This window comes from Haliaeetus leucocephalus, unplaced genomic scaffold (genome assembly GCF_000737465.1).
Source record: "Haliaeetus leucocephalus isolate CR32 unplaced genomic scaffold, Haliaeetus_leucocephalus-4.0 Scaffold186, whole genome shotgun sequence".
Taxonomy (NCBI): domain Eukaryota; kingdom Metazoa; phylum Chordata; class Aves; order Accipitriformes; family Accipitridae; genus Haliaeetus; species Haliaeetus leucocephalus.
The window spans coordinates 919,919-928,043 of NW_010972622.1; the positions used below are offsets into that span (position 1 = coordinate 919,919).

The 8,125-nt window shown below is 67.4% G+C and overlaps 2 protein-coding genes across 3 annotated transcripts in view; both read right to left on the bottom strand.

Annotated features, from left to right (window-relative positions):
- Window positions 1-656: 656 nt before the first annotated feature.
- Window positions 657-1,625, bottom strand: APOF (apolipoprotein F). Its single transcript, XM_010565187.1, has one exon. The coding sequence runs from the start codon at window positions 1,623-1,625 to the stop codon at window positions 657-659; it is 969 nt and encodes a 322-aa protein (XP_010563489.1).
- A 367-nt stretch (window positions 1,626-1,992) lies between these two features.
- The window catches only part of TIMELESS (timeless circadian clock), a 6,662-nt gene continuing 529 nt past the window's right edge, over window positions 1,993-8,125 (bottom strand). Inside the window, exons 3-30 of one of the 2 annotated variants that reach the window (XM_010565122.1) lie at window positions 7,960-8,113; window positions 7,750-7,864; window positions 7,609-7,671; window positions 7,396-7,497; window positions 7,146-7,301; window positions 6,936-7,069; window positions 6,766-6,853; window positions 6,498-6,674; window positions 6,204-6,421; window positions 6,021-6,124; window positions 5,772-5,941; window positions 5,567-5,692; window positions 5,339-5,490; window positions 5,163-5,260; window positions 4,972-5,083; window positions 4,697-4,898; window positions 4,455-4,606; window positions 4,298-4,383; window positions 4,085-4,208; window positions 3,915-3,997; window positions 3,688-3,830; window positions 3,444-3,612; window positions 3,297-3,365; window positions 3,104-3,222; window positions 2,883-3,027; window positions 2,755-2,791; window positions 2,529-2,620; window positions 1,993-2,303 (exon numbers count right to left, since the gene is read on the bottom strand). In XM_010565122.1, coding sequence (XP_010563424.1) covers window positions 2,194-2,303; window positions 2,529-2,620; window positions 2,755-2,791; window positions 2,883-3,027; window positions 3,104-3,222; window positions 3,297-3,365; window positions 3,444-3,612; window positions 3,688-3,830; window positions 3,915-3,997; window positions 4,085-4,208; window positions 4,298-4,383; window positions 4,455-4,606; window positions 4,697-4,898; window positions 4,972-5,083; window positions 5,163-5,260; window positions 5,339-5,490; window positions 5,567-5,692; window positions 5,772-5,941; window positions 6,021-6,124; window positions 6,204-6,421; window positions 6,498-6,674; window positions 6,766-6,853; window positions 6,936-7,069; window positions 7,146-7,301; window positions 7,396-7,497; window positions 7,609-7,671; window positions 7,750-7,864; window positions 7,960-8,113 — 3,500 coding nt within the window. In that variant the 3' untranslated portion in view covers window positions 1,993-2,193. Of the gene's footprint in view, window positions 2,304-2,528; window positions 2,621-2,754; window positions 2,795-2,882; window positions 3,028-3,103; window positions 3,223-3,296; window positions 3,366-3,443; window positions 3,613-3,687; window positions 3,831-3,914; window positions 3,998-4,084; window positions 4,209-4,297; window positions 4,384-4,454; window positions 4,607-4,696; window positions 4,899-4,971; window positions 5,084-5,162; window positions 5,261-5,338; window positions 5,491-5,566; window positions 5,693-5,771; window positions 5,942-6,020; window positions 6,125-6,203; window positions 6,422-6,497; window positions 6,675-6,765; window positions 6,854-6,935; window positions 7,070-7,145; window positions 7,302-7,395; window positions 7,498-7,608; window positions 7,672-7,749; window positions 7,865-7,959; window positions 8,114-8,125 lie in introns of both variants that reach the window. The other variant, XM_010565121.1, reaches the window with a different exon arrangement.

Here is an 8,125-nt window from a genome sequence, read left to right on the forward strand (position 1 = left end):
AGAGCCGGGGGGGCAGGGGCACAGAGCCATGGGGACAGGGACAGACCGTGGGGACAGGGACACAGAGCCATGGGGACAGGGGCACAGAGCCATGGGGACAGGGACACAGAGCCGTGGGGACAGGGACAGGCCATGGGGACAGGGGCACAGAGTCATGGGGACAGGGACAGGCCGTGGGGACAGGGACAGGCTGTGGGGACAGCCCATGGGGACAGGCTATGCAGCTGTTGGGATGAGGACAGACTGTGGAGACAGGGATGGGGCCATAGGGACAGGACCAGGCTGTAGGGACAGGCTGTGGGTATAGACACAGCACCATGGGGACCAGGACAGGTTGTGAGGACAGGGCTGGGATCACAGGGCCGGGGCTGGGGCCATAGGGACAGGGACAGGCCATGGGGACAGGCTGTAGGGCAGAGACAGGGCTGGGCTATAGGGACAGGGCTGCAGGAGCCAGAGCCAGGCAAGACGGACAGGGCACACTGGGCAGGACAGAGACAGGGACAGGCCAGCTGCCACCACGTGGCTCAGGCAAAGTCTACCCGCAGTGCCAAGGTCCCCATGCCGCAGGGCAGGGCAGTCCCAAATCGATCTTACACCAGCCCCCCTCAGACAGGGACAGGGACCCAGACCCAGCCACCACACGGGGCCTTTATTCAGATGATGAGGACATGGCCGCTGTGGGCAGTGGGGGCTGGCGGGGGGTCCCCATCCGAGGTGAAGTAGTTGATGAGTGCCCGCACCCCAGCCTTGAGCCCTGGCTGCAGCCCCAGCTGCAGCCCCAGGGCCACGGGGCCACCGGCGCCGGCAGTGAGAGCGGCCAGGCCGGCGTAGCCCAGGTCCTCGGCGACCTCCAGAGCCCGCGTGGAGGCCAGGGCCTCGCAGCCCTGGAAGGCATAATAGAGGCTAGTGCCCAGGTTGTAGAAAATGCTGACACCCGGCACCCACTCCAGCACCCTGTGGGCCTCCTGCTCCCCCGGTGGATTGCAGGTGTCCTCATCCTCCCGCCGGCGCCGGGACTGGTGCTGGACAGCACGGTGGCACGCAGGCAGCCAAGCACAGGCCCTGGCCCCCAGGAGCACCCGGACCCCCTCGGCCGAGGGTCCCGTGGCCGGCGGCCTGGATGAGGTGGGGTGGGTGCCGGTCGTGGGGCCCTGGAGCCGGACAGGGGCTGCGGCAGACCCCCGCGGCCGCACTATGCTGAGGAGGAGGAAGGACAGGGCCTCGGGGGCCGGGGCGCTCCGCAGCTGCGCCAGCCCCTGAAGCAGTGCCGCTGCTTTTGGGGGTCCCAGCTCCCGGGACAACCCCAGCACCTCCGCCTCAGCCTGGGTCTCGCAGGCAGCCCCGCTCAGCGCCAGGGCCATGGCGGCACGGGCCAGGGCGCGGGGCAGCGGCGGGAGCTGGGCGAAGCCGGGCAGGACTTCGGGGCGCAGGTCCTGGCACGAGAACCCCTGCTCCGGCAGAGCCCGCGGTCGGATGTGTTCCGCCAGCTGCATCAGCAGTGCCCGCGCCGTGGCCCGGTCATTGGCACCGAGGATGGGGGGGACAGGGGGGACGGTGGAGAGGACGCTACCCCCCAGGCTGAGGAGGAGGAGGAGGAGGAGGAAGAGCAGAGCCCGGGGCATGGTGGCAGCTCGAGGATGGCCTGTGGAGGCAGGAGAAGGGATAGAGCCCCATCAGCCCCCCATGGCCGCAGACCCCCAGTGCCCCAGCTCACCCGTTTGGCAACGCCGGTGTGTCCCCTGCCCTGTCCGGCCGCTGCAGCTGCCACCCCTGCAGCCCCTTTATAGACGCCGTTATCAGGTGTTGCGACACACAGGGGCTGGCTCCATCCCCAAGGACAGGGACAGGGCACTCCCTGGGGACAGGGCAGCTCGCACCCCCAGGGACCCAGCCCCCAGACCCACATACCAGGCAAGGGCAAGAGCTGCATTTATTTATTTGGTCTCTTTACAGATTTAAAAGGTGTTAGGGAAAAAAAAAAAACCACAAACAAAAACCACAAAACCAATACAGCTGAGGAAAAAGAGGGAGTTCGGGGTAAAACAGGGCAATGGAGACACCAGGACAGATACCGGGGAAGGGAACAGGGGGGAGAGCCAGCGCCTGTTTTTGCAGCACCCTTAAAAACAGCTTTGAAACCTGCAGAAAACCCACTAAACAACCCAGGCCCTGGGCACAGAGGGAGCCCCCTCAATCCTCCTCCTCCTCTACACGGCGGATGCGCTTCCGCCTCCCCAGGGGCTCCAGGTCCTTGGCCTCGGCCTCCTCGGCACGGGGGGCTGCAGGGGCCGCCTCTGCGCCTGTGGGTGGAAGGAGCGGGGAGGGGGCTGAGCCCCCCCAGCCAGGGGGTACAGGGAGTGAGGGTACACCCCTGTCCCCCCACTGTCTCCCCAGCACCAGGGATGTGGCAAAGGGGCCAGGGACAGGTCAACCGTGACCCAGCAGCTCCCCGTTGCACTGCTGCTGGTGACACCCAGAGCACCACAGGGGAAGAACCCCCCGCTCCCCGGAGAGACCGAACCCACCTGAGCTCCCATCATCCTCATCCTCGCTGTTGAGCTCCCGTCGTCTCTTGGTGCCCAGCTGCACCAGGCTGGGGACAGGGACAGGCTCCTCGCTGCAACAGTGGGGACAGAGGTTGGTACTACTCAACCCTGCACTGTGAGAACCCAGGGGTGCAGATCCCCTCCCCAGGCAGGGAGAGGAACCCCCCCCCAGCGTCAGGACCTGTGCACGGGAGCCCATTCTCACCTCTCCGAGTCCGATCCCAGCCCTGCCGGTGGTTGCTCTGCTGACGGGCACAAGAAGAAGGGCTGAGGACCAGCCCCACGGCTGGGGGATCCCAGCCTGGCTCCCACACCCCCAGCCCAGCCCCTCACCTGGAGTGGGGTCCTGGGGGCACCTGGGTGGCTCCAGCAGCCCCTTGGGGTACCCTGGGGGGTCAGGACTGTAGTGGGCGATGGAGGCGGCTGCACGACAGAGCTGCTGGGGGGTGAGGGCAGCCGGGATACGCCAGAAGGATTCCTGGGCAGAGGGGAGAGGCTGTAGGGCTGTGCCAGGAGCAAGAGGATGGGAACAGGGACAGGGACAGGGACCTCACCTGCTCGTTGGCGGGGGGCCGGAGCCCCAGCCGCCGCAGCAGGGCCCGGAAGCGCCGGTCCTCCATGGCATCCTCATTCTCCTCTGAGAGCGGCACTAGCGGCACCGGGTGGGACACTCCTGGGCCGAGACCACCATCACAGCCCGGCCCTGGCCCCCACCCTGGCCCCCACCCCAGCACCCCACCTGCTCACCGTCTTCCTCGCGGTCCCCAGCTGTCCTCCTCAGGCAGTTCTCCAGCCACTGCAGGGGCCCGGCCAGGCCTGGGGACAGGGGAGGGTGAGACAGGATACAGCCCCGGAGCCGAGCCTGACCGGGAGGCTCAGAGGCCCTCAACTCACCTTCCTGATGCAGACGATGTGCCAGGCCCTGCCCAGCCCCTTCCTCGGGCACCCAGTGACCCTCCATGGGGCCTTCTTCCGCTTCATCCTCCTCCTCCTCCTCTTCCTCACTGTCCCTGTCCTCTGCCGAGCTGTCCTGGGCTGGCACCACTGGGGCACCTGCCGCACCCTGCAGGGACCAGCGGTGTTAGGGTGCCTGTGTTGGGGCAGCACCCAGTGGGCACTCCTCCCAGCCCCCCCGTACCGGCCCGGGGCCGTGGCCCTTCCTCCGTCGTTTCTTGTACAGCTCCTTGCGCTCCGACACCAGCCCCAGCCCCAGCAGCTTCTCCACCACGCGAGCCCGTGACCGTCGTGCTGTTAGGTGCTTCATGATGTTCCCCAGGACATCTGCAGGGAAGGGGGGATCAGGGCAGGGGGCTCCGGGGGGCTGCAGGGGGCTAGAGTGGGGGTGCCTGCCCCAGCCCTGCTCACCCTCTGAGCCCTGGAACTCCTCGAAGAGCCGCGTCAGCTCCTCCTCCTGCTCCTGTGTCCATAACACGAGGTGGGTGCCCTTCCTGGAGGGGGGCACGGCTGTCAGTCCCTGCCCCAGGGTGAGGCAGCCCCCCCAGCCCAGGGGTCCCCCGCAGGGGTCCCCGACCCACCTCTCCCGCGGGAAGTCCTTGACACTGCTGGCTAGCCCCAGCCGCACCAGCTGCTTCACCACCTGCCTCCGTGTCCGGCCGGGTGCTGGGAGATGGGCCAGGATGGCGGCGATGATGTCCTCACCTGCGAGAGTGGGAGGCTGCAGAGACGGAGCGCCCCTGCTGCCCCCCATGGGGGTCCCGTTGCCCCCCCACCCCAGGGAGCCCTGGTACCTTCCACCTCCTTGTACTTCCAGTACAGCTCCCGCAGCTCCTGCTCCTCTTGGGGGGTCCACGGGGGGACCCGGCTCCTGCCAGCCCTGGACAGAGGCAGAGAGGAGGTGAGGGGAGGTGAGGAGAGGGCAGCAGCCCCCTCCCTGTCCCCACTCACCCCTCTCCCTCCCGCAGGGAGCTGTAGCCCTCGGTCATCTCGCGGACAGCCGCCGGGCTCTTCCAGAAGAGCAGCTCCACAAAGGCTTTCTTGTTGGTGGCTGCCAGCGCAAAGAACTTGCCCAGGACGAACTTGGCCAATGCCACCAGCTCCTGCAGGCGGAGTGAGGGAGAGCGGGGCTGGGGGACACCGGGGACAGACTCCTCCCCAGGGGGCTCGGGGGGAGCCAGTCCCCAGCTGACCTGATGTGCGCTGGCAGCGGGGTCATTGAGGAGGCGGTGGAAGAGGGCGAAGAGAGAGAGCTGGAAGAGCAGGGCCTCCATGTGCAGGTCGCGGGCCAGGCGGTGCAGCAGACGAGCAGCGCAGTGGTTGGTGCGGGGGCTGTTGCGGGCATACCCCCGCAGCAGCAGCACGAGTGCCCGGACCACAGGGGGACAGGCGAACCTGCCCCAGCAGCTCCGGTGAGCAGGGCCGCCCCAGTGAGCAGGACCGCCCCTTCCCCTCCGTTCCCTCTCACCGTTTCAGGTAGTCGAGGAAGTTGAACTCCTTCTCTGACACCTGCATGGTCTCTTCGTCCTCTTCCTCATCCTCCTCTTCCTCCAGCTCCTCGGCCTCGGGAGGTGCATGCCCTGTGGTGGGACAGTGCTGAGGGCCCGAGCACTCCAGCCCAGTGCCCGACATTCCCGGTGCCACCAGCTAGAGTCTCACAGGGCAGGGGAGCGAAGAGGATCTCCTGCAGCAGCCGGGTCTCCTCGGGTGGTCCTGCATCAGGGGGTCCGAACACATCCCCTTCGGGCCAGACATCCCTGGGGAGAGGGGGACAGGCTGGCACCGTGTCCCCGCACCCCTGCCAGGGTGCAGGATGGGAATTGCAGCGCCGGTACCTGGCAGAGCGGAGCAGCCGCAGGGCCTGGGGGACTTGGGCATCCCGCAGGCACCCCTGGATCCGCAGCAGAGCCTCTGTGCGCTGCTCCTCCACCAGCATCTCCGAGGCAGCGTCGAAGGGCACCACGTCCTCGGGGAGGGGCACCTCGCCCTGGGGCAGGACACTGTGACCCTACGCCCTGCCAAGACACCCAGCGCTCCCCGCGGGGCCGGATCCTTCCCCCTACCTGCAGGCAGGCCTGGATCTGCGGGTCCAATCCTGCCCACAGCTCCTCCAGCTCCTCGGTGCTGGGCGGCTGCGGGGCAATGGCTGCAGGCGTCCGCGGCTTTTTCCTTCTCCGCACACGTTTGCTCTGGGGGGCAAGGACTGGGTCAGGAGGGGCTGACTGACCCCCCCCAGCGGACCCTGCTGGCAGGGCAGCCACATCCTACCTGCACCACCAGGCTGGCACGGCCCCGGCAGAAATGCTCCAGCATGCGAAGGAAGAGATGGGCCGTCTCCACCAGATCCCGCAAGAAGCTGCGTGGCTGCTTGGTCTCGTCGAACTTGCGGAAGAGGGCGAGGAAGAGCTCCCGGTACTCCATCAGGTAAAAAATGTTGCCTGGGGAGGAAAGGGTCAGCCGGGGAGGGGCTGGGGTTGGACCCCTTCCAGGGACGGGTGGAGGGACAGACGGACTCACTCTTGATGACCTGGCTGCTGTCCCGCACAGCCTGCTCAGGGGACCGGTCCATCTCCTGCACCGTCCGCAGCAGCTCCTGATATGCCTTCAGGGCCAGGTGCATCCTGGGGACGGGCAGCGTCAAGGCAGGGTCCTGCACCCGGGGGGGGTCCCAGGAACCCAGTGGGGGTCCCAAGCACCCACCTGTGGGCCCAGGTCACCGCCTCCTTCTTGTCCATCAATGCCATCTCGTAATAGGTGGTGAGGTTCTGCTCGATGAAGTGGAAGGCGCGGACGCCCACCGTCTCCGACACCAGCTCAGGGCGGAAGCCCCGGTGGCGGTTGAAGGCCATGAAGAAGGCGGTGGCCCACAGGTAGTAGGTCTCGTCGTGCTGCTGAGCCTTCTCCCGCACCAGCTGGTCCTGGGGGCGGTGGGAGGGGGGCTCAGTCAGGTTCCCGCAGCCCGGGGACGGGGTCACAGCCCTCCCAGCCCTTCACCTTGACCAGCAGCATCAGGCGGTTGTAGCAGCCCTCCAGGAAGTCCTGGCAGAAGTGGCGCAGGAAGAGCCGGATATTGCGGGCAGAGCGGCGGGGGGGCTCGGCCTCGGGGGCAGCCTGACGCCGCCGCGGCACCCGCCGTGTCTCCTTGCCCAAGTCGTGGCTGTAGCTCTTCAGCTGCGGGGGACAAACATGGAGCAGCCAGACTTACACCCCCATGTCATCATCCCCATGCCCCCCCCCATCACATCCCCGTCCCCATGCTCACGTTGTGCAGCCCCTTGTGGAAGACGACGTCCCGATCCCCGATTGCCTTCAGGCCCTGCAGGACGTAGGAGCCACCAAAACGGGAGTGCCTGGGGCAGAAGGACATGGGCTGAGCGTGCCTGCCCCGCCACAGGGGTCCCAGCCCCACCACAGAGTCCCCCCCCTCCTCACCTGGACGGGCGCTGCAGCGCTCGGGCCCTCCTCTCCGCCAGCTCCCGCTGCCGCAGGGTCTCCAGCTCCTGCGTGTCCCCCCCGTGCTCGGTGGCCGCCTGCCCCTGGCCCAGCGCCGCCAGCTCCTCCGGGCTCTGTGGGCAGTGACATCAGTGTTGCAGGGGGGCTCTGAGGGGGTCCCCTGCCCCACTGCCCCCCACCGCAGCTCACCTGGTCACGGAACATGAGGGAGATGATCTCCAGGACATGCAGGGCCCATTGCTGCTCCCCCTGGGCGCTGGCCAGGAACTTGAGCAGGTCGTCCATCCCGCTGATGTGCAGCGCCCACAGCACCCGGTCGTGCACGCTGGCATCGCCGTCCACACCCTGGGGGCGACGGCAGGCACGGTGTTGGGGTCCCCAGGGAGCCACCACAGCCCCAGACCTGCCAGGTACCCAGGGAAGGGTCCTGTCCCGCTACCTGCTCCTCCGTGGGGTCCGGGGGGACATGCAGCACATTGCGCACCAACAGCAAGATCCTCTCAATCAGCAGCGTGTCCTCCTCCTGCCGCTGCTCCCAGTCCTGGGGCAATGGAGCCGTGAGGGCTCCCCACAGCACCCACAGGGACCCCGGCCCCCCTCAGCAGGGATGGAGCCACAGTCCCTGGGAGCCGTGCAGGGACACAGGACTCACCAGCTGCAGCAGGTTGTAGAGCTTCTCGCTAAGCACCCCAAAAACTTTCTCACTGGCGAAAGCCTGCAGAAACCCCTGCGTGAGCGAGGGGGGTTATGGGCAGAGCCCCCTGCCCAGAGGCCCCTCCCCGGGCAGACTCACCTCTTTGTAGGCCTGGAGGTAGGACAGGACCTGGAGAAAGTGGTGCCGGGAGGTGGCATCCGGTGGCACTTTGCCAAAGCAGAGCAGAGCTGGCTGCGTCAGGTTCACCATCAGCCTGCGAGCGGGCAGAGCGGGGGCACGTGGGACCACCACTCTATGGGGAGCCCCCGCAGGGCCACCCCCTGGCCCCCGAACCTGCCCCCTCAATACCTGACGACAGCATCGAAGAGCACCTTGTCCTGCGGGTACTGGACCAGGATGGGCAGGAGATCATTCTGCAGGATCTGGGCTGCCCCCAGCTGCTGCCGGACATCCCGGGTCTCGTCCTCATGGCGCAGGTATCGGATCAGGTCCTTGACGCTCTCTTGGAGGGGAC

Bases quoted from the DNA above. Each gene is read 5' to 3' on its own strand.
- APOF (XM_010565187.1), bottom strand. From the start codon at position 1,625: ATGCCCCGGGCTCTGCTCTTCCTCCTCCTCCTCCTCCTCCTCAGCCTG.